This window comes from Lineus longissimus, chromosome 15 (assembly GCF_910592395.1).
Source record: "Lineus longissimus chromosome 15, tnLinLong1.2, whole genome shotgun sequence".
Taxonomy (NCBI): domain Eukaryota; kingdom Metazoa; phylum Nemertea; class Pilidiophora; order Heteronemertea; family Lineidae; genus Lineus; species Lineus longissimus.
The window spans coordinates 14,048,366-14,074,945 of record NC_088322.1 but is presented as its reverse complement, the minus strand read 5'-3'; the positions used below and the strand labels follow the sequence as shown (position 1 = coordinate 14,074,945).

At 40.3% G+C, this 26,580-nt stretch overlaps 3 protein-coding genes across 3 annotated transcripts in view; 1 reads left to right on the top strand and 2 right to left on the bottom strand.

Moving 5' to 3' along the window:
* Nucleotides 1-500: 500 nt before the first annotated feature.
* On the bottom strand, nt 501-4,157 carry LOC135499592 (SOSS complex subunit B2-like). Its single transcript, XM_064790457.1, has 6 exons — nt 3,781-4,157; nt 3,176-3,314; nt 2,671-2,742; nt 2,106-2,172; nt 1,539-1,725; nt 501-1,181 (listed from the first exon to the last, which is right to left on the bottom strand). Exons 1-6 carry the CDS (start codon nt 3,863-3,865, stop codon nt 1,060-1,062), a joined length of 672 nt encoding a protein of 223 aa, XP_064646527.1. The 5' UTR covers nt 3,866-4,157; the 3' UTR covers nt 501-1,059.
* A 1,135-nt stretch (nt 4,158-5,292) lies between these two features.
* Nucleotides 5,293-16,187, bottom strand: LOC135499566 (endoplasmic reticulum resident protein 44-like). Its single transcript, XM_064790422.1, has 12 exons — nt 16,035-16,187; nt 15,349-15,427; nt 14,741-14,850; nt 14,143-14,188; nt 13,449-13,633; nt 10,686-10,801; nt 10,161-10,218; nt 9,758-9,874; nt 9,330-9,444; nt 8,971-9,118; nt 8,382-8,487; nt 5,293-8,054 (listed from the first exon to the last, which is right to left on the bottom strand). The coding sequence occupies exons 1-12, from the start codon at nt 16,089-16,091 to the stop codon at nt 7,908-7,910; spliced, it is 1,284 nt and encodes a 427-aa protein (XP_064646492.1). The 5' UTR covers nt 16,092-16,187; the 3' UTR covers nt 5,293-7,907.
* A 1,079-nt stretch (nt 16,188-17,266) lies between these two features.
* LOC135499466 (protein PTHB1-like) overlaps nt 17,267-26,580 on the top strand; it is a 29,293-nt gene continuing 19,979 nt past the window's right edge. The window contains exons 1-13 of the mRNA XM_064790214.1: nt 17,267-17,419; nt 17,973-18,090; nt 18,457-18,619; nt 18,843-18,907; nt 19,194-19,307; nt 19,529-19,703; nt 20,165-20,243; nt 20,396-20,567; nt 20,848-20,977; nt 21,090-21,271; nt 23,541-23,617; nt 25,598-25,654; nt 26,210-26,312. Coding sequence (XP_064646284.1) covers nt 17,979-18,090; nt 18,457-18,619; nt 18,843-18,907; nt 19,194-19,307; nt 19,529-19,703; nt 20,165-20,243; nt 20,396-20,567; nt 20,848-20,977; nt 21,090-21,271; nt 23,541-23,617; nt 25,598-25,654; nt 26,210-26,312 — 1,429 coding nt within the window. The 5' untranslated portion in view covers nt 17,267-17,419; nt 17,973-17,978. The remainder of the gene's footprint in view (nt 17,420-17,972; nt 18,091-18,456; nt 18,620-18,842; nt 18,908-19,193; nt 19,308-19,528; nt 19,704-20,164; nt 20,244-20,395; nt 20,568-20,847; nt 20,978-21,089; nt 21,272-23,540; nt 23,618-25,597; nt 25,655-26,209; nt 26,313-26,580) is intronic.

Genomic DNA, 26,580 nt, shown 5'->3' with positions numbered 1-26,580 from the left:
TTCCCCGAGCCACCAGTGTGTATGATAAATACCAACTCGAAAATTAACCGGAGGGAGTTGACCCAGTGCTCAGAATTCTCCATACTGCAGACAAGTCACAACCAGGCTGCATCAAATCATACGTACACATGGCTTTGGTCTTCTTCACAGTTGTTCCTCGAATAGTGATCTCCAGATGATACATAGACTTCATCTGTTATCACCATTTTCAAGAGTTCAGAACATGCTTGCGCTCTTTGGCCAACCACCTTCCCAGTGACCCTTCGTAATCAGGACACTATTGCTCTCAGTTTAACCTAGAGGGGTCTCAATGTCTTCATCTGGAAGACCAACCAATTGACGAAAAAAGGGAGACAAAGTACTGAGGAGTTAAACTATGCATTTGGGGCGAGGTACATGTGATTGTACTCTACCATTCCCAATGTTGACAAGTCTCACCCCAACCATCAATTTGCCAACTGAAAGGCAGTCATGAAAAAAGACGACCACTTTGATGCTACAAAAAATGCACGTTGTATAATTCAGGATGTATGACACAGGGTGCAATGGGTTCATGACAAATAGCACAGACAGATACAAAATTTAGACAAAAGGTTCGAGATATTTGCCGCAGTCAGAATCTAGGATACCAAAGGTTAGGGCTCTTCTTTCTTAGCGATTTCTCTATACTTTGAGGAGTTGTTCTCCAGGGAGTATATCTCCTCCGAGGGACGAGTCATTTTTCCAGGGTCCAGAGGGTATTCCTCCTCCAAGGCTGCCCCACCATATCTCTGTGCCATTACAGTTAGGCATCAATTATCCTTATTGGCAAGGGACTCCATCTTCAGCCAGATAAGTTGCAAAGATAACACATTTTGAAAGTTATGCTTGCCAATTTCAGTTTTCACCACATCTGTTATAAAAGAGGTTTCTTTCGTTCTGCAGCTCAACTCTACAAGAAATATATGCATCTTTTACAATACTTTCTCCAGTCCAACTTGTAAATTTTGTTCAAAAGTGCAAGGTATAAAACTTGACCTTAGGCAGTACACAATTTTCAAGTCTCAAAGAGTGAGGGGGTTATCTCCGCCCCCTTCCCCTGCCATTTCCATTTGGGTCCATCATGGGAGGTCTCATCCCAGGGGGCGGGCCCCGTGGATGCACCATCATAGGAGGCCGCGCATGTCTCTGTCCATTATTCACTGAAAAAGACCAGAGGATAATAGAATATGTGAGAATGCTCTAAGGACTGGGACAAAGATTGTGGGAAACAGCAGTGCGACTCTGGTGAATGACTTTTAAGTGCCAAGTGAGCTTTGAACAGTGAAAAAATTAAAACAGCACCAAACATCTTAATTTTCGCTGTGATATTGTGCAAAATTGCCAACACTCCTTGACTTAGGGACTTTAAACCCATTCTCTCTGCTCTCAAAAAAAAAAATCTTAGAAAAAATGCTTGAAAGGATGTGATTGTGAGAGACCAATTTTGAACCTCAAACCAAAGTGGCAAGATGGGACTTCAAGTTGAGAATTCAATAATACACGCCATGTTTTCTTACTTATTTGTTGGTTAATGTTTACACCACCAGGTGGCATACCCTGCTGAACACCCATAAGGGGCGATCGATGCATAGGAACATTTTGCGGGCCGCCACCTGGTGTTGATTCCTGTAACTGTTGTGTTTGTTCCGTTGGTGACCTCCTCTGTGTTGGCTGGTTAGGTTGCTGGCCTTGTTGTGTTCCATCCTAAAGAACAGATGAAATGTGAAAATATGAAAAAAAGAAATCATCGAAAGTGTCACCAAGGACATTACACATAAAATATTGGGCAATCTCCTTAAATTTGAATCAACTAGGAAATTAATTTGAACTGCGTATAGTTTGAAAACTAGTAGATAAATCAGTGTCCAGTACCTCAACTGACGTTACAACAAATGCTATCATCTCCTTCAGTAAATTTCATTAGCAATAGAAGCGTTATGCTACGGCTAACACATGCTGAATAATTCAGATCCAGTTCCAGTCAGTGGCCCTTCATTCCGTCTTCACGATTTCACAACCGCCACCAACTTTGAATTATTGTCAACTGTAAGGGCCTAACTACATGAACAAACTCATACGGTTACCTTATTCGGCATATATTCAGGATTCGGTTCACTCATATTTGGCACTTCACTAAACGTCATACAGAACCTGAAAACAAAAAAGTCTAATTAGGGGTCAGTCCAACACTGAAACTGACATGACTTTACACAGGAGTTTGAAATTACTACCTTTGCAAACCTGCAGACGAGCTTTAATCGTGTATGTAATTTAACTCTTCATTAAAAAAAAAAATTTGTTTATAGGGGAAACACAGCTCGTCATGTCGTTATGGCAATCTAATGAGTCGCATTGATTTACTCTCAATTCTCTTCTTATAACACTACGCAATTTGCTTGTAAACCTATTACTTATTACATTTCCATTAGAACTTTGAACTTATTCTTAAAGGGATACACCGTTCATAATTACTTGTGGTCCAGTTAAACAGAAATCCACCAATACACAATGGCAATGCTAAAAATTATATTCAGTATGTATTTACGCAATTGAAAGTATTCAAATTCAATTACAAATTCAAAATTTTTAACAAAGGGCATAGCAGGCATTTAAGGTACCATTTCACTCCGAACAACTGTCCATACGTACTCCCCAACTTTTTGGATATCGCCTCCTTTTCCTGTATACAAGGTTAAACAGCCTTTCCATATCGAGGAATATCTGCAACACAAAACAGACATTTGTTCTCAAAATAAATATAGCAAAAACAGCAGACACAGTTTTATCATTTCGGATTTATAGTTTGATATCATCAACAGACGAGATAAGCTTTGGGTTATCCTGAAACATTTCAGCGGAGCGCGATCAGCAGATCTGCTCAATCAAGTCCACAGCCTGGGTAATTCCAAGGTCTGGTATCCATTCATAACTTGTAGGTAGAGTAAGGCATGCAAGGCAGAGACCTGCCTGAATCTCACACCCACAGTGGGGGTTGAACCAGGGACCTCTTGATCGCCAGCGAGAGACCTGAGCCACCTTATTCAGCCCTCAAGGTATTTGTAGGCCAATGACAGGATGTTTTTGAAAGGTCACTTGACACTCAACTCTTTGTGTGAAACACCTAGGAAACGGATGTTTTTTGCCTTGGCCTTACCCTTTTATTAATCTGCAGATATCTCCAGTCTGTACAAGTCCTCCAACCTCATCCCATATTGAAATGTTTATGCAGCCTGTTTTGTCGGCTATTTTACATGACCTGACATCATGGTTGTCTTTCGTCCTCGTAGGTTTGCCTGAAAAAAAGATAAGACATGGTAGAGTCAGAAAGGACGGCCTTCTAAGGACCAGATGCAGTTCATATTTCCTCTGTACCTAATAAAAAGTGGCCTATTAACTTCCAATCTTCCAGCTTTACTTGAAGTCTTTACAGGTCCTAGGGGAGGCCTACTCCTTAAAGGCTCAGGAGGCATTATATTTGCACCGATGGCCTTTAGGGAAAGGACAACACTCGGAATCAGATTGATAAATACAATTTAAGTTTGGCAATTTCGACCTCGCCCACACGAGCGGGAAATAGAAGTTCCTCCTACAAGTGCAAATTTGTACGAGCATTAATTAGATGTGGGTTTTAACTCATGTTATACCTCAGGGCAGTCACGCTTTATACGGTACCGTCTGTGGCAGTTCCCTCTACAAAAATAATGATATTAATGACCTTCACACACACACAGAAAAAATTCCGACATCTCTTACACCTACCAATCTCCAAAACTATGAATAAAACATTCAAAGCCTTCTGACCAGGCCTTATGTCTTTTATCTGCACATAAGTTGGCTCTGCCATAATTGCTCCTAACACTAACAGGCCACCGTAGTTCGCGTTGCTGGCAGTTCGCAAATGTCCGACTGCCTGCTGAGCTACCGTAGTTTATACGGCAGAAAATTTTCGGACAATAGACAAAAGAAAATCCTTAAATACGCAAAATTGGTGGCCTTAAAGAGTACGAATTTGATCTGTATTCGTTCATGGGAGTTTAACTGATCGTCGCAAGGATTTATTTAGTTCTTATAATGCAGAACAACGGTGAATTTTGGTTTTTATTTGGTCGATTTCGCATAACCTGCATTCGCTTATTTCTCATTTCCCATCAACCATTGCTGCATACGGGCATTGCGCATAGAAGACGCGCGAAAATTTAAATCGCCTTTTACTGACACGTGCGCCAGAGATACAGAAACCCATTCCCACTGTTAATCGGAGCCTGTATTAATTGCAACGAATCGTAACGGGTGCTCAGTTCAACATGGCTTTTTTGGCCCTACGTCGGCATAGGTGGACTCAATAGGCCTACATCTCTGAACTCCATGGTTGTGACAATACCGCCCCCCCCCCGGAATTTATGATTGCAAATAGCTCCGTTAGATGAGATTACTTTTTACAGGGTTGGCTCTGTGAATTTTTTCCTCCTAGCCACTTTTTAGCCAATCACTTTTAGCCATATTGAGTCAGCTCTAACCATTGCCGATCGTTTGTCCATCTGGGGGCCGACCCAGCCCACGGTAACATATGCGAGAATGGCAGCCCGCCAGCACTGAGACTAGCAAATCAACGAACGATTCGAGGAACCCGTGACCGGAGACTCCATGGCAACGAAGCGAGCGGGAAACTAGCAAGGCGACCAGCAGCGCCACCAAAATCACTGTAGCGGCAACGGGTGGAACTACAATGCAGACGATAGCAACCACGTGTGATAGCGCGGCCGCCCGCAAATATGATAAAGTTTGACTGACTAACGATCGTTCCTTGGTGCATTTGGTAGCCTTTGATCAATTTTCGCACAACACTATCACTCTCTCGCCAAATCTTGTCAATTCAAATTGAATTCGCAAAATGTTTAGCCAGACATTGTTTTACATTCGCCACTCCTGTGCAGCAACGGGCGCGCCAACCCTGTTTTTGAAATGCTGTCCGCCTAGGTTTTGTCACAGAATATGATATGTCCTCAGACTGGCAGCTATGTCTCCGATGTGTCCATGGTTGTAACAAAACCCCCCCCCCCCCCCGACCTGTCCTTTGTAAATGTATGTCTCCAACGTGACCCAGACAATAGTCCTACAGGGATCTTGGAATAGGATTTATCCTCGGACATGTTGATATTTTGATCAACAAGTTTTTAAGGAAGGTCTCGATGATGGTGACTAAATTCCTCAGTGTATGCCACAGAATATCATCTGTTCTCAGATACCAATCAACAAAACAACACAAAATCATCCATAATCTAATAAGTGTATTATGTATTTATTTACATGCCCAATATCCCTCGTTTAACCCAAAAAATCTTTACACATAATATTTTCGACAAAATGCACAGTACCACAGCTTCTAGGCACTTGCAACATGTAAACTGGACACATAGGGTGCTTGTCCAAGTGAATGCACTGTGGTCTGCTGCTAGTGGAATACCCTTGTGCTAGGCAACTGTCCTGAACGTATTTATCTCCGACATAGGTTCTCTCTTCTATGTTTTGGATGAAACTTACGCAAACCAACACTCACATGGACAAGCAACCTTTCAGAAATCAGCACAGATAGTATAGCAAAAGCAAAGACCTTCTTCCAGCGGTAAATCAGGAGAGGAGCAGAGACCCCTTCTAAACTGATCTTTGAAACTGACCATGAATTTGGCAGAGCCCAACTTTATCTCAAAAGTGTCTTCAATTTCAGGATCTGACCCTGTTCCTACTCAAACTGTTGTCTGATTGAGAAATGTTATTTACATACATGCACTCAGCTTACTTAACACTCAAGTAAAGAACTTACATTCTCTAGTGGTGAGATTTTACTAAGAGAAAAACATTGAAAAACTAAATCCATGGATGATCTTTCACCACAGACTGTGAATAATGGTTCTGACCTCCTGAATTTCAGGACATGAACTCGAACAGAGAACACATTTTGACAGTTCCAAGTCACATAAACTCAGACATTTTTCATAAACACTGAACTAGTCCTAACGAACTGAAGAAGCATCAGATAGAAAAATATATCTATACACTTGTAGCAGAGCTAAGGATTGCACATTAAAACATACACCAAAGAAATGTTCTCAATATTTAAAACCATCCAAGGACTGGGTCAATGATGAAAAGAGCTGAGAAGACGCATAACTTACCCAAAACCCGTTAAAAAACCCAAACACAAACAGAACTCCAGAACATCTCGATTGAGAACCTTCCAAATGACTGATCAATCATGCCAATAGGCTTTTCAAAATCTTCAGTTGTTTTTTTAACAATTCTTGTGCCTTGGCAATAGATGTCCCGATAGTCCAAAAGGGTTTGACTCAGTTTTGATAACATCCTGATTCATCAGATATGGTAGCCAATCGGTTCCATACAAATACCTTAACCATTTTTTGTTGACATAAAATATGCTCTCAAAATATGTCCATGAAAATTTTCCCTATCACCCACGCACTTAACAAAAATATCAAAACCAATGAACCAACTATAATTCCCAAACGACTGCTCAGTCAGCTCCATAAAATAAGCTGAGGTTTTTATAGGTCACACATCGTTAAGGAATGTGCATTAAGTTTCTGTTTTGGGTAAAATCATCCAAGGAGATACAGGAAATGCAAATAACCGTAAGCTATCAGGGACAAACTGATTATACACACTTTGAAAACTCTTGATAAAATATTTTTCACAGAGCCAATTTCAAAAGATGTCACTCAGGTTCCAGAAGCCTGGAACTGAGGAATATATAAAGAAATAAGTTACAATAAGACAGGAAAGATCCTTTTGTCCAGGGTAACTACACAAAAGCACATGCTTTGTTAGTCTTAATGGATGAGAGAACTAATTTCTCAATGGAAAATATTTCGTCAGAAGTTCTCCCGTTATCCTAGAATTTTATGCAAATAATCTTATCTTAAATAATACAGGTTTTGTATTTACATTGTCTATGCCTGGATTCTAACAAATAACAACAAATCTAGTCTAATCAGCATACATTTAACCCTTCGTGGACGATGGATTTTTTTCTAGAAAGAATTCTGATGAAATCACTAAATTCAGATGAGTTCATCTTGAAGAAAATGTTATTGCTTCTTTGAGAAAACCACGAAAAATTTATTCCATCAGCTCACGAAGGGTCAAAAACCACAATCATCAGCATTTTTTTAAATGGAGACATGATGATGCACAGAAATAGGCCTGGTGAGAAAACCAAAGATTGGGAGACCATTGAAGGAAATTCAAAGCTAAGAAACACTCAGCTAACTAAGGTAACATTTCGTCCACAAAAATTCCAAAGTATGACTACATCTTGTGGGGTTATGCATGTCGCTATTCATCACATAGCACATCAGGTTTGTTTTAAACATCAGTACACACACCTAAGATCATTCAAAATATGTTTGCTCCAAATGAAAAAAATATTTTTCTTAGAAAATAAACCTTCCCAAGTGCACCATTGCTCCGAAGTATGGCCACCTTCTATCATTAATTGGGCTACAGACAACATTTCAGGATTTCTCAAAAACTTTTTTTTCTTCTGCTTTAATGAATGAAAGAAAATATCAAAGAATGAACCAGCCTTCCATCCCCCCCCCCCCCACACCTTTCTGGTCGGTCGAAAACAATCTAGATGTGCAGGCATCGCCACTGCCAGCTTGGCCAAGTATATATGTTAACTGAGTGACAATGAGAAGAGTTATTGAGAACAAAATTGAACAAATGTCTACTTTTTTAAAAACACGCACTCCTTCTTATGGCCCTTGTATTACATGCTTTCTGTAACCCAATGAACAAAACCAAAAGGCCTCATGATCAATTATTTTAACATACAAAATTATCTTTAAGTTTAACAAGTGCAAAAGTACTCAGAGTTCATCTCGGAGAAGAGTGTATCTATTTCTGGAGGGCCCTAACTTTTTAAATGTAGATTCTGGAGGCGTGGTTGCGTCGTCTCCACCTTTTTTACCCTCATCGTCTGTGTCCTTTGGAATGTGCTCAGAGCCATCTGCAAGCTGAAATTGAAAGTAAGAGTTAATATCAAACCGAGAAGTCTTGGTTGGGCAACTGAGACTGCTTCCATTGATGCAAAATATTCAAGCAGACAAAATCATATGTTATCTTCATTGCTGAGTTTGAGGGGTTTGGAAAAGAAATTGATAATTCACTGCGAATAGCGGTTGTTTCACCTGCCCAAAACTTTCATAATCAGATTCAGAATCATGCTTTCTGTCATCAAATGCTTGACTATCTTCTGACGTGACCAACTGAAAGTTCAGGGAGCAAAACAATCTTGGTTCACAGATTGCAATAGGAAGGAGTTGGAAATCTTGGGAACATACCTTTGGGGGCTCTGTAGCCTTTTCAGTATCAGGCCCATGGTGAAATTCGCGATGTAATTTTCCTGAGTGTAAATCCTTGATAAAGTCCAATAATAAAGTTGGTGTACTGCAATAAAAAATTTGATCCATTAGTTCGACAGAAATGCTATGGGTTTGGCAAATCAAGAATTTACATTTCTGAACCTCGAGAACAGAATATTCATCCTCTTAAAGGGAACTGAAACCGCCAAGCCAGTTCGTATGACCTCGTTTTCATTTCCCGCGTATCGGGTGATCAGAACGAGGCATGAATGAAACATGGCGCCTAGCTGTCAATCATTGAGTGACGTCACTACTATGGAATTTGCTACGAAAACTCATGAATGAAAGATCGCATGACTCACGTGATTCTCACATGATTCTCAATAATAACAAATTGAACTGCGCATGCTCGGGCACTGGGGGCGGAGCTACAAATCTGAACTCGAATTGGAAGTTGGAAGTTTGACTTTCTCGGGCGGTGAAAGTCAAAAAGTTGAATAAATCGCTCGGCGGTTCCAGTTCCCTTTAATACACAACGCTGAAAGCCAAAGAATATTTTCAAACTTACCTCATATCTTTCCTAACGTCATGTTTAAATATGTACATGTGCCTGAAACTGTCAATTGCCAGCAGTGGTAAATCGTTCACTGATTTTCCCAGATGATAAAGAGGATGTGTGAATTTTGTTCCATCTGCTGTCAAACAGTTAATGTTACCTGAAAAGGGAATGAGAGCTTACGATACGTCTCACAGCAGAATAACTATGATCGTGGTCAGATCACTTCCCCATGTGAGAGAGTGGGAGACATGGAGCTTTAACCATGTCCGAGACTATTTGGCACATGCATGTAGTTCTGAACCCAACATTTATAAAAAAAACGCCGAGGGGAAAGGCCTTGACCCACTCTGATTCTGAAAGCCACTTACCTTTTTCTGTTTGTAGCTGGTGAGCCACAGAATCTGTGAATTTTTTTAAAGTTTCCTGATCGGCGAGTGGATTGTAGAACAAAATTAAGAATGGCAGGCCTTCTTCTGTTAATTCCTGAAGAAAACAAAAGACAAAATCAATAAATGATGTCACTGTGAACTCATTCAAAACTGCAACCAAATGTCTAGATCCTGCCCTCCCCATAATGAGGTCGGATGCTAGATACAGGACATTCCGAGGTGTTGTTGTGTTCTACAATACAACTTTCTGCAGCTTGATTTGGGCAATGACGCAACACCATGCATTGCATAATGCATTCAAATGCACTGTGTAAACAAGAGCAGCATTTTGGGCTATCGTAGCGTATTTTCTATCGCGTGGACAAAAACACAGGTCCATCACAGTTGTTGAGTAGTTAATTCCTTACCTCAGCATTTTCAAAAGTAATCTCTCTAACTAATGGAACACAACTTTCCAGCGCCCACTTGTGCATCGAGTCATAAGTCGTCAGGGGCCCGCTGTACGCCTGGTCATTCCTCTCCGACTGAAAATGGATCCAACACACAGATGAAGCCAAGAAACTAACAAACTCTTTTAGAATTTAAAGCTTTACTACTCCTTTATCAAATGAGACGAAAAGTAAGATTTCATAACTGCAACTGCAAACTTTCAACTCTCAAAAAGTAACGTTTGGTAGCAAACACCGATTGAATCTACCGCCACACGAAAATGAGCATTTTCCCTGACTTTAGCAACGCACTTCACAGTATTACAGTAGTTAGATTGATGTTTTCTGAACTGGTTGAGAAACTTTTATACAATGTACCTACATTAGGTGGACGGTAGAGCACTGCGTCTCCGTTGGTTCTTTCCTTTTCTGACACTGGCCTGAAAAGAGATTCATGAATAGATGGGAATGAAAGAAATCTACAATATCGAAGGTAAAGTGACAATGGGTGATATGAATAAAGAGTAGTAAATACTTTTATCTAAAACTCCATGTACATTTACACTTGGCCTTTCTGTACAAAATTGAAGTAAAAGCATTTGCTAGCCTTTATTCATATCATTATCACCCAATGTCTTGTTATGCTGGGTAGAATAATGTTGTCCTGTAAACCAATTGTCAACTGGTTACAAACTTTAAAATTTGGGCTCTTCTAATCGTGATGCACGCTTTTTTCGTTGTGACACAAGATATTTTCTGCCACAGTTCGAAATATTTTACCTCCTAAGGCATTTCAGATTAGATTTAAAAATCTAACAAGCACACCCCTCCCCAAAATAGGGATTCCTCTGACATTATGTGTCATCAACCCCCGTGGATCTGCAATGAAAGCTCTCTGCACACTTACCCGATAGCAGAATGAAATTCACAGTCATCACGAAGAACACTTGCCACCTTTTTGTACGTCTTATAATTCTCGCTGTCTTGGCTGGCAAAATATCCAATAATATTCCGCTTCTTGTTCTGAACAAACAAAACATAACGGAATTAGAATTTAATATCATCATACCATGTGTGGGACACTCCTGGTCTTTCACCTAACTACGGTGCCTGGGTTCAAGGAGGACCAAGCATGAGATTATCTATCCCTGGATATCCAGGTATTCCAGGATGAACAGAACAGGGTCCTGAGAATGTAATAACATTCTTGCCTTTTTTCATTCCTTAGAAATAGGCTTAAAACCGAGATTGGCTGTACATAATGTAGCAGTCAACCAATGCGAATCTCGTTACCCTGTCAAGGGACCGACAACAAACTGACAACAATCCCTGAGGAAATCCTGCTGACCAGTTACGAACATCACTCATGATGATAAATCTTCGAAACCGTGGACTTCTCGAAAGTATACTTCCATCAATTTTCTTTGGATCATAATAATAAATTGTTGATTGTTTGGCGAATGATGATGAGGGTGCTGTAGAATGACCGCTTCAAAATATCGTCAGACCCGGCCAGAGATACGTCAGCTGCCACGGACAGGTGATATAATGAGCAATGGTGTACACGTAGGGCCTTCGCTATCATCATCTTCTCTCAATATTAAATAATCTCAAACATAAAATCTTCATATCAAAGCGAAACATAAAGGTAATTGGTTGAAAATGAAATGCAACAAAACCTCAAGCAAAACTACATGCATGAAGAATTATCAATTAGAAATGAACTATAAGCAATTAGTGATAAAACAAAACAATAATGCAATCTTGCAAGAAAAGAAAAATTAATACATGTTAGACAATAACATTCATGCTTGATGTTAGTGATGGCATGCACCACTTTATTTCAATGAACAACTACCAGTAAAACTCCATGCAGTGGCGCTTTAATATTCTGTCAGGTGTAAATGATAAGACAGGTTCACGAGACGGTTTAGACTGTTGTGCAACCCTTTACAGCTGAACACTGATGAATTTGAAGTGAGCACTAAAATCTGCAAATCTCATCAAAATCAGTACCACCTGTAGCCACGGCTTGTCTGATTATTGATTACAACATGGCCACATGAACATCCTGATGTCTATAACACATGTCAATCCTATTGCATCAATGCTGGGCACTGCGAATAGATAACGCCACTGATCTACCATGCAACACTGCCTTGATTCATTCAATAAGAACCTCGACTTTTTCTCAAGATAAACTGGTGTGGTTTTGAGAAAGCAAAGTGCTCTTCACAATCCTTCGAATGCGACTTTAAACCAAGATTCTCTGTACCTGAGGGTGTATTCCAGGCAGGCTCAGGATACCACACAGAGGGTAAATGAGTTACCTTGTGTTACGCAGATTAAAATCCTCGACAATATGGAAAATATCCAAATACTGAAAGTAGGCCTCATATAAGAAGCAAGAACAAGATGATGATGATTTCAGGCCTTTCAATTACATGGAGACCTCTACACCCTGTATTTTTTTAGCCTATTTTGGGGACATGTTTTTTTTGCTTTTAGCTCAATTTGGGGACATTTCGTCGTGCCAATTTGCCTGAACATCGACGTCCTTATTGACTGACATTGTCACATGCACCTGAAAACTCATAATTTCAGGATGAAAAGTATCAAATTAGGCCATTTAGGATGAGATTTGGTCATTTAAGGTGTCAAAAAACGCTTCAGGGGGTCAAATTACCCCTTAAAAAAAAAAAAAAAAAAATTTTTTTTTTTCCCCTATTTTGGGGACATTTTTTCAGGGACATGCCAAATTTCCTACACCGAAAGGCCTGGTTCTGTACAGGCCACCACTGCACAAAGACCACCATTCCAAAATGACGACCATAACAAAAATACCCCCAGTATAAAAAGACCACTCTTACAGAAAGACCACCTTGATAAATTGACTGCCACAGCTAGTTTCTATGCAATGGAACCAACCTATCCATCAAGACAATTCAGGGTGCTTGCATGCGGAATAACGCGGGCCACTAGGCCAGGGTGCAGAGAGATGGCTTCTCAACTCAACCCTGACAGTTTAAAACATCACATGAATGAACAGCATGACAATTGTCCGTTCCTTCAACTGAGATAAGTACTGTTACAATATGGGTAACAAACAAACATGAAACTTATTTTAAAATTGCACAAGAGTTGCACACAGAGCTGCTGCCACCTTGTGTCAAACAGTAATAATAATTCACTTGTCTATGACTACTACTCACCCTCAATTCTTCAAAATTTTTGCCTTTCTGTGATTTAAGACAAGTGTTGATGATTTTTATGAAATGTTCTATTTTGAAATGTCACCGCCATGACAAGCTATGCCACTTTCACTTCCGATTTAATAAATTTTAATTTTTTTTCTCGTAACTTTTACCACGTCCTAGGGTTTGACATCAGTGGTTATGCTTCGATGTCAACACATGTGAGCACACTTTTTTCCACATTGCACAACTTCTAATCTACATTCTACAAACAGAAAACATTTTCATGCATCCTGCATTTCCAAAAATACAATGACAACTGGAGCATGATGTCATTCTCACCTTCCATCTTCACCTCCAGTAATGTGCAATATTCATTGATTCAAACACGAACTTACACAGACATCAATATCATCAAGTTGACCGAGATATGGAGATGGGACCCCCCCCCCCCCGTTTGACTAACCCAAACTTACATCAATGTTATCAAGTTGGTCCAGACTGTCGTGGTATTTGATAGGATCCTTCAGCTGCTCCCGGATGAACTGCTGCAGAGCCTCCGATGACCTTTGACCCCTGTATTCGCGCTTGAGCGCCTGGCCGTGGCGGATAAGTTTCAGCGTCGGGTATTTGCTGACTTTGTACTGCTGGGATATCGTAGCTGGAAGAAGGAGTCCGAATAATCAAACATTTAGAGATTTTGTTGAAGAATGAGAAAAACAACACAAGACTCACTGACATTTTGATCATGAGATTAAACTCATGGTGAATTTGCTCTGAACAGGGACCCGATCTGTTCAACCCCCTATTTTTGGTACATGGTAAGTGGCACACGATCAAAGGCACGGATGGTTACGAGAATAACCACACCAGTTTCTGAAATCATCCATTTGCTAACTTCTTTTCGTTACCTTTGCAATCGACTGGTCAAACATTTACAACACTGGTCCTCAAGGCAAGGCAGTGTGATGCAAATCTGCCTCGGTTCCCCATTTGTAGCTTTTCTAGGAATACTTACTGATTGAGTCAATACCACGGTAGACGTGGTTTCATGTACAACATGTTGGCTGGCAAAGCTACAACTGATCACAGCACCATGCAGAGGGGATTAAGCAGCCTAGATGTTTGCAATTCTTGTTTGGTTTTCTTAACCAAATGTTCTATACTTACGTTGGTTATCACAGTCAACTTTGGCAAACACCACAGTCCCAGGATCCTGAAAATGATCAAAATATGTTCACACATTGGCTATACCAAGTACCGGAACACCCTTGATTAAGAAATGGACTTTCCCATCTCCCTTGTTTCGGCACACAAGTTCATTTCAAATGGGGAGTTCAGGCTCACTGAGATGATTGAAAGTCAAATTGGAGCCGTTTGTCACTTCACAGCTGAACAGCATCAAAGATCTCCCCGCCACTTTTTTCATACGAAGTTCTGATGTGAAGCATGAATTGGCCAACCCATGGGGTGATATGAATAAAGACTAGCAAATGCTTTTATCTAAATCTCCATGTACATTTACACTAGGCCTTCCTGTACAAAACCGGAGTAAAAGCATTTGCTAGTCTTTATTCATATCACCCATCGACTGTCTATATCAAATTGCCAAAGCATTACCTTTCGAGTCTTGGGAGTGTGTGACTATGCAAATTGTGCCACTTTACCTCAAACTCCAAAAAAGGTTTTCCTCAATTATTATATTATAAGGGCTTTTCTTTGAACATTCAGAGAGAGTGACTCAATGTTTTCTTTTTCTAAAACTTACCTTAAATTCTTCATTAATTTTTCCTGCTGCCTCATCATAGACAGGTTGTAACATCTGACTAAATCGGCACCAGTCAGCATAAAAATTTACAAACACCAGCTCATAATTTGCTAAAAGAAATAGAGAAAGTTCTCATCAGACAAAATGTCAGAAGTAAAACAGCTGGGAAACGTGTTTAGCCAAGCAAATCTGATCATGAAAGAAATAATTTTTCAACAGAGAGCAATCAACAGATTGATTTTTCATGGTCATGGAGCAACGCGTTGCACCAGATGCCAGCGGTAATAAAAATCCAGTTTTAATAATAAATCAATGCAAATGATATTCCATCAATTTGATAATACACGGAACTGCAACACCTGGTAAACTCTGATTATTAACATCACATACCGTCTGCTTCAGCAAACATTGCAATCTTTCTGTTACATCAAAACTGATCGCAAGGCATGATGTCTGCAGCAGACACATCTTTCCAACGACAAATTTGCCCAGTTTCCAAAATGAGTTTGTGATGTCCCAATTGCACAGAAGCTTCAACCCTCTTTCCTTTTTTTTGCTCAAATAACACAATTGGCAATTAAGAAGAAGACCAACAGGGGCAGGCTTACTCAATATTTCCTGTAAATTGGCTGTAGTGAGTTGTGTAGCTCCACTGCTGGTCAACTTTGGTGCTGATAGGAAGGTCACCTTAAAAAGAAAAGTTACATTCCTGAATGGTTTGGTTGCTTTAGTAAAACCACGTCGTCGTCACTGCCTCATAAATCAGGAGATAAGTGGAATTTGTCCATTCAAGTCCAAGTAGAATTTTGTTGTAGCTCCCGCTCGTTATGTTCATTAATCAATGAATGACATGATAATAATGTCTCTGCCCTCCCCCAGCCATTTTGTAGGTGGGCCATGGCAGTCATTGAGTTGCTGATGATTACGATGTCGGTGACATGGATGGACCATCCTAGGACAAGGAGACGAGTGCATGACCGTGGACGTAGGTTACCGGTATGTAAATGATACTAAGTCACTCAAATGACGGAAATTATCTCTGGAAATGCATGCAAGAACTGAATTGAAATGGTTTTTATGGGTGTCTTCATGAACGTGTCTTTCGACTCATAACCACCAAGTCACTGCACTTGGCACCGTGTGCATGTTGCCATGCAATTGCGTGTAGCCTAGCCTATGTATGGTATGCACCAAACTGACATGCGTGTAAAGAATGCACTACGAAATGTACACATATTTTGCTAATATGCCATTTGGCGATAAAATAAAGGTTGACTGCAAGCAAGAATCTCACCATAAACAGGACCATATAGAAATAAGAATGAGACGAAGCGATCCACGAAATTTCCATTTTGATTGTTACTTGTATCGCCAAGCAGATGGTATGAAATACGGTGAACCGGCCACAAAAACAGAAATTGTCAGCAATGGCCGAACTTGACGTGTAAACTCGGTCTCGCTAGTTCGAGATAGGCTTTTACTGCATGAAACTGTTTATTTGATTCAATTCACAAATTCCAGTCTAAATTCTATCTCAATCGAAATCTATGAATATATTTTCTTTTGCATTTTTTAAGCCATTACATTTTTAATGAAAATAAGGCTAAACTTTAGAATTACCGATCGGATGTTCCTCCGCACTATATAAGTTGTGAATCGGTTTAAAGGGTTAGGTCTCACTAGCCAGTGCAATGGCCGGGCCTACCTGGCTCCACAAATGGCGCGACGTCATTTCATGCATACCCCTGTTCAAGTGGCTGTCGACCTTGCAGTATATCACTCTCACACATAAACCTATACATTTCTGAATAGCTTGTCGCTTCTAGAATACATCTGGCCAGCTTTCATTGTTATCAAGTAATTCAGTCATGAGAACATGGGGGCAGCACAATACATGAGACACCCTGTACATCGATGAGAATTTGGAAAATTTCACCTTGCCGCCTTATAACTTGACGATTAACATGGATGGTGAAATAATATTTTTTTAAACTTCTACTTATCACCTTGAGAAAGCAAAATAATAACAATTTTAAATTTTGATACCAAAATAGGGTGTCGTTGCGGCTTTTCTTTGAGCATTTTGACCGCGAAGTCTCACCTTGAGAACATGTGCACTCTGACAGGAACCAGTTCATGTCAACATCCGATTGAGCTATACATAGCATGCGAGGCCTGGTCACTGCGGACGTGCACAGAAGAAGCTGATATTTTCCTCAAATAATCGTCAGAGCTACCTCTTCACAAAATACCCAGGACACCGACATTTGAACATGCAGCAATAGCGATATGATAGGCTCATCTGTATCCATGGTAATCGCCTGAGATTGAAGAACTTTTTTTTTAAGGGGGACCAATGTTGACCTGATCACCACTGGCTAGTGAGACCTTAGGGTTAGGGTTAGGGTTACTTATTCATTATTCGGTATTCATTCGCGCCTTAGACCTATACTTCCGATCGGGAATTCTAAAGTCGTTCCGAAAATAAATTGTAGTTTTTCGTCTTGTTGAAAAGCGGCAGCACTATCGCATAGCAAACTTGACATATTTCTGAAATTTTCATCCACTAAATATCATGATAATTTCACTATCTTAGAAACAAACAATAACATATTTGATGCACCCAATATGTAACATAGATGGCACAGTACCTGTCACATCCGTCCAGCAAATCAAAAGGTATATTTAAGGGGTTTTCAACCCATTTAAGGCCTGTGGTTAACAGTGAGTTAGTAATTTGTAATGTCACTCACTGTCAGTCAGTGTCACTGTCAGTGTATTTTGACTGTCTTGTGTAGCTACTTTAGTTGGTATATTTGACCTTGCTCGAAATTCGAAGTTGGGGCCAGGGGCCTACACCAAAGCACACTTTACTTAACTGAGCAGTCGTGCAGTGTTCAGTGTGCTAGTACAATGTACATAGGATCAGAAGAGCTACAACCGGTATTGATCGTTGTCAACAATAACATCGTGTGAATTATGAATACTGAATTACTGCCGAAGTTTTGTTGGGAATAACGTCTTCTCTTGATTGAGGAAATGGCGATGATATGTATAATGTCAAAATCAACAATAAGTGTTGCTTAATTCATGAATAGTATCCATTCTAGGATTATTGATATTGTTTCTGGCAGTGGGAGCTGCTTGATATGTATAATCAATTTTTATCAATATCATAATGTGTTTACTATCCAGTTTATAGCTTTTCAATTTTTCATGTTGTTTCTTTCAGTCTAAAATGTCCTTATTCAAAACAAGAGATTGGTGGTCAACCACAGCAGGAGAAGATGAAGAGTTTGATCAAGGCTGCCTGTGCGTCGCCAATGTTGACAATAATTCTAATGGGTTAGGTAAGTAAGGGGGATTAAACTGGATTTGTCTGCTAACTAAATTAGTGCTACATGTAGATATTGGTGCTCATCACAGACATGATTGACTCATGACTGCTAGCACCGTGATGAGGGATCCATTGATGAGACATGATACCTGTATGAGATATCTATCAAGGACACCCCTGGAACAAGCTAATGGTTTACTAATTTAGGAAAAGAGAAAATTCTTCGAGCAAAATCACATTTTGGTTGGAAAGAAATCATTCTTTTGTTAGAAAGTCCTCTTTAGAGATGTTCACCAAGAGAGGCTAAACTTGCTGTGTGTTATATTTTGTGCAGTGACTTCTATCATTTCTTGTTCATTTTCTGTTCATCAATTTGCAGATAAGATAGTTCTTGGTAGTTACCATGGTATACTCAGAATATACAGTCCCTCTCCGTCCAAGACAGAGAGTGGAGATTGGTCCGGTTACCGTCCGCAAGATGTCCTGTTTGAAACACAACTGTCTCAGCCCATCCTCCAGATAGAAGCAGGGAAATTTGTGTCGTAAGTTGACCAGGATTGCAAGTTTTTCAACAATTCTCCAAAAACAGAGAAGATCTGGTCTCATCCTGTCCTTTTTTATCAGAGCCTGGGGAAATCAGAGCTAAATAATTCTTCCCACTCGCTTAAAATCCTTCATTGAGTGAAAAAAGGCCAGCAGATTTAGTAACCTTATCAAAGAATACGATTGACAATCCAGCCGAGATATTTTCCTTTCATATTTCAGTGGGTCAGATAATCTTCACTTGGCTATTCTTCATCCAAGAAAACTGGTCGTCTATGGAATATCGAGTAAGTGAATAAACTAAAACAAGTCAAGACAACATTCTTGGTCAAGACAGGCGTCACTTGGCATAAACTGCATTGTGTAATAAACTGGAGTGATTCATCTGCCCCGCATTGAATATAAATAGAAGAGGTAATGTGCACTGATGGAATGCCTCTATGAAGAAAAAAAAAGTGAAAAACTTTTAAGTCTGCCTTAGGAACCAGTTTTGGATCAAACTGGTCTTGAAATTTTGGTCATTTTTGTGATCTAAGAATGTATTTCAGTCCTTTAATTTGTGCTTCTCTTCAGGTTTGACTGGTGCTGTTGACCACGGTAATCAGTATCAGCTGAACATCAACTACGAACACAATCTACAACGGACGGCATTCTGTTTCTGTTACGGTCCGTTCGGAGGGGTCAAAAGTAAGTAGACCTATTGTACAGATGAACCCCCAAAGCCTGATGGAAAAGGAGGGGCTCCCTTGCTACCGACCCGTAACATTTGCACTGGTTTCTTGGCATCAAAGATTTTTGAGATTGTAGGTTGAGGGCCTATCTTGTTAGGATCTCAATGCCATACCAACTGTTGTCTGTTTTAGCTTTTATAGGTAATACCCTATTTAATCTTCTTATCCACACTCCAGGCAAAGACTTCATCTGTGTCCAGTCCATGGACTGTACCTTGTCCATATTTGAGCAGGAGGGTTTTTCATTCAGCCGGTTCCTGCCCGGGTCCCTCCTACCCGGTCCACTGAAATATATCGCCAAGACGGATAGCTTTGTGACGGTGTCATCTACTAGACATGTAGAAAGCTACAAGTAAGTAATCATTTGCAGGGATGCATATAGAGTGAGCTTGACATTATGAGAGGCACCACTTTCCATGGGTCTTGAAGGCTTTTACTGCTGACGAGTTTACAATAATATGGACTTGACAGTTTTCTGGCCTTTAGTTACCGTATAAATCCAAAGCATTGATGATTTCCACTCCGCTGTGCTGCAGTTTGATGTTATAATGGGCACGTTGTTCAGACGCATGATGTCATCATGCAATTCAGGCAAATGCACAACCCAATCGGCCAATGCATTGCATGACATCACTGCTGTGCATGGAAGCAGAAGAGAAGTCTCTTAGTATGGAAGCGATCCATCACAGCAAAGTCTTTAACAGAAGATGTATATGGTTGTCACCTTAGATTTGTACTTCATACAGCTTTAACTTCTGCAGAATTTTTTTACATTGATTAATCTTGGTTAGCAACTTTTTGTTCCTTCTTCAGGTACCAGGTACTGGCTGTGGCCACTGACAACAGATCTAAGGAAGAATCACAAAATATCAAATCGGGCAAAAAAGTTGCAGTAAGTTGAAGTCTTCTTCATCTTATGCATTTCCCGTTTGGCAGCACTTGGCGTTGTTGACCAAGTGGTTTGGTCTTTTGTGAAATTGACAATAGAAGATGCCATATTCTCGTGCCAAGTGACCTATTCTATTTGTATTTCTTTCCCCACAGGCTGACTGGACGTTCAATGCCGGTGAACAAGCCCTCGATATCGCTGTCGTCTCCAGCAGGGTTTATGTCCTCGGGGAAAGGAACTTATTCTGTCTCATTGAGAATGGCAAACTGTTCTTTATGAAGAAGTTTGAGTTCACTCCAAGTAGTTTTTGTCCATTTTATACAAGTGGTAAGTCTCCTTTGAATATGTTTTGTGTGGGTTTGTGGCATTCCACTCATGAAGGAAAGGTCCAGCTCAATCTGTTTTTGTTGCTGCCTTCAACTTAGATTCGATTCTGTTTCCCCTGGCATTGCTACGAGGTGTAAGGAATCTCAGTTTTAGGTCTCCATCAGAGGAAATGGAAACCAAAGTAAAATGGCTTGCCAAAGGTCACCAAAAGATTTGAAGGAGCTGTGAATTAAGCCATGCTTAAACTGGAGAAGATGAAAAATGGAAAGTTCTGTTTCAGGTGATGAGACTGTCGTACGCTACATGGTTGCAACTCACACCAAGACATTGATGATCTACGAGGACGTCACATTGAAATGGGCCGCACAACTCAACTATATTCCTGTGCAAATAAAAACTGGAACCTTCAGGTAACGTCTTTCGCTCACGTTGAAATGGGCTACACAATTGCGGTAATACCATCCGTCTTGGAGCATTTTGATATTTCTTCAGTATCTCATTAAAGTTCGCTATCTATCTCAGGGGTCTGCGAGGTGTGATCACAACACTGGATGACAGGGGCCATTTGGACTGCTCCTACCTCGGTACAGATCCGTCCATCTTTGTCGCACCCGCCTCCGAATCTCGCGAGATTGACTATGCCAATCAGGACACTGAGATGAAGGATCTTTCACGGGCTATCAAGGAGGCGCAGAATAAGAGCAGTAAGTTTACCGCCCTTCTTAGGATGGGGGGGATCCTACGCTAAATGCTTTAATCCTGCGGTCTGGGTGATGGCTTTATCAGTCCAGTCATTAGGTCAGTAATGCTTTCATGATTTGATCAAGGTTGGATGAGCATAATGCAGCAACCTTATATACCTTGGCTGTAGGTTTAACCTAAGTGCATCTTATGATGGGATCACCACACTTCAGTCAGTTGCTTGGAATGAATTACCACTAACCTGTGCACCTTGTCCCTTTGTGGGTCATCAGGCCGCAGTTCTGCCTGACTCGTCCTCAAATCATGCCCACCTGGTGGAATTGCGCATTCAATGTGAAATAGACTGTAGTCCCTCATGTTGTCTACTTGGAGTAGAAGTACATGACCTCCATGGAGCATTGTCTTGGTTTAAGGAATTAATACCGAGCTGGCGGTCATTGGTTGTATAATCAAGACCGCTCGGGTAGACCGAAAATGCAGTCCAAAACCCGAGGCGCTTCGCCGAGGGTTTTGGACGTAATTTGAGGTCTACCCGAGCGGTCTTGATTATACAACCAATGACCGACAGCGAGGTATTAATTTCTATTCTAAAAGGTTTCAAAATTAAACAAATTAAATACGATTTGAAAGGTATATATGTTCCGTTTTCGTCAAAGAATGATCCAGCCTGGTGTCCGGAACTCCGCCATATTGTTGCTTGTGAAGATGACGTCACGCAGCAAGGGAATTCCCAGTCTGCTAGCTCGATTTCTACCATTTCCTCGTCTTTGACCTCTTCTGAATCCTGACTGACGACCTCGAAAGAGTCCTCGGGTATCCTCCCTACTTCACAAATCCCAATATACCGGGGAATACTTCAAAATCTCGTGTTCTTGACATTGTTTTGTGGGGCTGAGTCGTTGCTTCTTGGTGAAAATAATTCGTCTGCTAAAATTAAGAATTTTATACCTACCCAGGCGGTCATTGGTTACGATACCAAGACCGCTCCGATCAAAACGAGGCGTAATGTATTTTGTATTAGAAACAATGATATACTGTGACTAAGGCCTTTTAGAATTTAGACTCGAGGAAGCTGCAGTTAACCTGTTTTTCGTATTCCTTTCCACAGTATTTAACTTCAAACCATTCTGTACCAGGGCCTATACATTCATATACTTTTCCTTCCTGTCTAGAAATGAATTTTGGTAAGGAATTAAAAATATCCAGTTGTTGTAAAAATTGATGTCATACATGTAAACGTTTCAATTCATCCCTTGCACATTTGAAAAACCCATTTCACTGTGCGTAAATTTCATGTGATGAGTGTCTTTTTACGCTCACTGCTTTATTAGTTTTAGAAAATCAAGAAAGTATTTCAGGAATGATTTTCAGTGTTTGCTGGCTTTGTGTATTGTGTTGTGGGCCAGGCAAAGTGCAGGTCACTCTGGTCTGGTCACTCAAACAATGTCGGGTTTGTTTCTGATGGGGAGAGTGTGTTGCAGGGCATCACTTGGCTCATAGCTCCATAACTACATGCACCAGCAAATAAGGTCGTGTTATTGTCCCTTTAAGGTCCAATAGATATACCACAAATTCACTCAGATGGTAAGAATTGGTACAAGTTGATTTTTTAAAAATCTATTTTACCAGAAAAGACTTTGAATTACATTTTTATAATGTGCATGTGTACTTATGTGTCAAGATTTTAAGATCTCCTTTGTGATTTATTTTCTGCACTTGGCGTATTTTTCAATGACTCATTACTCATGTCTGTCAGTCACCTCCAGGTTTATTACTGCTGGTCGAATCATCCCAGCTTCTTGTCAAAAACTAAAGATTCTTATAAATCTTGAAATTTTGGCGAAGTTCTTTTGTCAGACTTTATGAGTTTTGGTTTCAGGACCTTCAGTTTTTATGTTCGAGTCCAAGTCTTCTCATTTGTATCTGCCTTGTCATGTGAGATTACTTTTCCACGTTGAATTGTGCAAACACCAAATTATTTTGGCATTTTATTTTTGTGAAATTTTTTTTTTCTAATGTCAAATGAAGGTCGCTTGGGTAAATCTCTGCATTACGACTTAATGCCACGTTTCATGTAGTAAAAATGTATCTTTGTGCAAAAAGAAATCATCTGGTTTCCATTAGAAATTAATCTATTGGTGCTAAATCCTGGGCCAAAAAGTCACCAACATTACCTCCTGTTATAGGCACAACAGCCTTGTGGAACACAGACTATTCAATTCCTCATCTCAAAAGTTGACTCATAGTTTAATTTTTTCATCACCTTTGCAGGTTTTGTTCCCTCTGTCAAGTCTGAGGATGAGATACAAATATCGGCGGACATTCCGAGGCATCTGGATGAAATATCGGTGGGTATACATTCTCGAGACCTTTTATTTCATGAAATTTAAACCATCCTGATATTATTTTTTCAAGTAGGAAATTGCCAGAAATGCCCTCAAGTGGGTAATTGTTGTTGATCTGACAGTCCAATGCCCGAAATAAAGGTCGGAGCTTTTGTTTTTATATTTTCAAGTATTGCCTCTGGACAGCCTATGGTGACGGCTACTGAAAAGGCAATCTTGGCCACCCAGCTGAAAAAGTACAATGCATGTTGAGAAGAAAGATGCCATATTCAGTCCCTTCCTTGGTTTCAGTATATTCTTGAAACTCAACCCCGGGCCTCCTTCTCCTTGCCTATAATTTCTCTTTGACTGCTTGGAAGAATTTGTGGCTTAAGGGTGGTCTTTTTTGTGAAGTCTTTCAGATCTGGAGTTAGGTGATCTCTGAGTGATCTCTTTACCGTCCTCCCCGTTTCCTGCCCTTCACCCTCATATCTGTCCGTCATGATTGCTCAAGCGCCACCTACCCATAAACCTCTCATCATTTATCATGTTAGGAAGCATTGCAGTCGTCCCTCTATCAGCACCGGCCGCTGATGGTCAATGGAGAGCCCCCTATTGAGTACCAGGACAACCCTCTCTATTATCTCTGGTCAACGTATGAGACGCGTGTAAGTCCGGATTAATCACGGAGCGTCACTCCGCTGGCGGTGTTGTTGTTTTCACCTGTTTTCATCCCGTTACAGTTCCTCGACCAATTTTGTTCCGGTCACGCCATATCTTCACATCATTTCCAAACAATGAACTTATTACTTTGAATGAAATTGAATGAAATTGTCACTTATATAGCGCCCGTATCACTGGAACAATGTTCACAGGCGCTCATAAGCTTGCACAAACAAATATGTTTTTAAGTCTCTGCGGAAAGTATTGACGTCCTGTGCAGCTCTCAGGGTGGACGGTAGTGAGTTCCACACCTGTGGCGCAAGAATGGAAAAGGATCGTCCTCCGAAAGTTTTTTAGTCTGTATTTGTTTTCCTTTAGAAGGTCCATAGATCCAGAGCGAAGGGAGCGAGGGGGTGTGTAATGTTCGAGGAGATCGTTGAGGTAATTGGGTGCCAAATGATGGTATACTTTATAAGTGAGAAGAATTAACTTGAACTATCGTGGGCTGATTTCTCTCAACTAGGTAAATTTGAACCCATTGGGTTTATCATAGATGTGAGGCTGACACTTTTATCAAACTACATCAAAATTTCTGGTAGTTTTAGGACGACAAAAAACTAAAAAATTTTGCTGATGAAATCAATCATCATGATGTGAACAAAAGAAAACCTTGTGGTCCAATTGAGGGCATTTTAACTAAATTATGTCAGAAGGTATCGCAACATATTTTGACAAATTTTGTTTCGGAAACTTTTAGCTTGGTGAATAGTGTAGGCTGGGGGTCAAATCCAAAGCTTGATTTTTGATTTGTGACAACATTTTGGGGGCAAAGTAAAAGTGGTGCTGAAGTGATTTTGCTGAAACTGTAAGTAATGATTTCATTGTTATAGGGATTCTGTGATCTTTGCATGCCTCAAATCTAACAATGAGTTCCTGTTCCATGTTTTCATTGATTTGCAAGATAATAACTCACGACACAGTTCAAGCTCTTCACAAAATTAATCATTTCAATTTCAGACACGAAATGACAAGGAAGAGAATTTTAGTACCAACAATGATGAAATCCATACCGGTTTCGACACCAACTTATAGTCACCCATTGTAATGATTGTCTGTCTTAATAGATAGTATATGGTTCGCGTTCATGCTCCTCTTAATCACTTTTTCAGACCATTTACCCGAAACCGTTCCAACTCTTGCTCACGTTTGAGCTCTGATGTCAGAGCCTTGGAGGGGGAGGGGGGATGACATTGCATTTCCTCAGTGTTGTGTGCCTAACTGAAAACAGTTAACCTACGTATTCACCCTTCTTCTTCTATAATCTTGCAACGTCTGTTTCAGAGAGCTCAGGGTGACATCATTCAAGACGAAGATGTGATTCCATCCCTCACAGTCACGGTAAGATATGCACATTTTTGTTGACGTCCCAGAAACAACTCTGGGATGCTGTAATGCTTAGCATGGAAAACGTCAATCATTTGAGAGTGAACGAAGAAAAGCCAACTTTTCTATCCCTTTAGACCAGTTTGAGGGGAGTAGTTGGGATACGGCCGGTACAGCACTCAGTCCAGAAAATTAAGCTCCAGAGTCACTTTTGTGAAGCAACGTTTGGAGTGTTTTGAACTGACTGAAAAATTGTATCTTTCTCCTGACTTCGCCTTACAGATTGGCTCTGGAGCTATAACTTCTGCACCAAATCATAATCTTAGGTCTCATTTTTCCTAAAGAAAGAACCTTCATCGACTCTGGTACAAGTGCTTGGACTCCAAGGGTTGTTGAAAATAATGTGACTGTTCGTTTTTTGGGAGCCCTGTTTACCCATTATGGTCATCTGCGATTTTATAGTCCATTTCAATACATCCATTCCCCTTCTTGTCCATTTGAATGCAGACTTGATATGATAGAAAATCTAACATTTACTCACCATTATCATTGTCTCCGTCATCTCTTCAGGTAATGATAAAAGCCAAGGCGCACGTCTCCAATGTTGTCGTCAGCATCCATGTCCCCCCACCACTAACAGTCAATGAGAGCTCATTTACATTCAACACAATAAGTAAGTCATTCATTTCGGTGAAATAATCTCCATAAAATATTGATCAGTGTGAAATTATTAGGAAAGTTGCCAATTGCAAGCTGGAAAAAAGGTGAATGGATTAGCTATGTTTTCTTGCACTGAACTGATTTGTCAGTATTTTTGGGTGGTAATCAGGCCCAAACATTCATAGCAATGACGTTACCCCATGAATCATAGTGTCCGTCGTAAAGTGGGTTAGTCGAAAAGTCAGTCTGTTTTAGTGAAATGGTTTTGATAACAATTTCAG

What these genes read in the sequence shown, in the direction of transcription:
- LOC135499592 (XM_064790457.1), bottom strand. Translation starts at nt 3,865, where the DNA reads ATGGCAGAGCCAACTTATGTGCAGATAAAAGACATAAGGCCTGGTCAG. An exon ending in ATTCATAGTTTTGGAGATTG is followed by an intron (nt 3,315 to 3,780) that starts GTAGGTGTAAGA and finishes TCTTTTTTTCAG; the next exon opens with GCAAACCTACGAGGACGAAA. An exon ending in CTGAATATATGCCGAATAAG is followed by an intron (nt 1,726 to 2,105) that starts GTAACCGTATGA and finishes TCTGTTCTTTAG; the next exon opens with GATGGAACACAACAAGGCCA.
- LOC135499566 (XM_064790422.1), bottom strand. Translation starts at nt 16,091, where the DNA reads ATGGAAATTTCGTGGATCGCTTCGTCTCATTCTTATTTCTATATGGTC. An exon ending in GAATTTCATTCTGCTATCGG is followed by an intron (nt 10,219 to 10,685) that starts GTAAGTGTGCAG and finishes ATCTCTTTTCAG; the next exon opens with GCCAGTGTCAGAAAAGGAAA. An exon ending in TTACTTTTGAAAATGCTGAG is followed by an intron (nt 9,445 to 9,757) that starts GTAAGGAATTAA and finishes TGTTTTCTTCAG; the next exon opens with GAATTAACAGAAGAAGGCCT.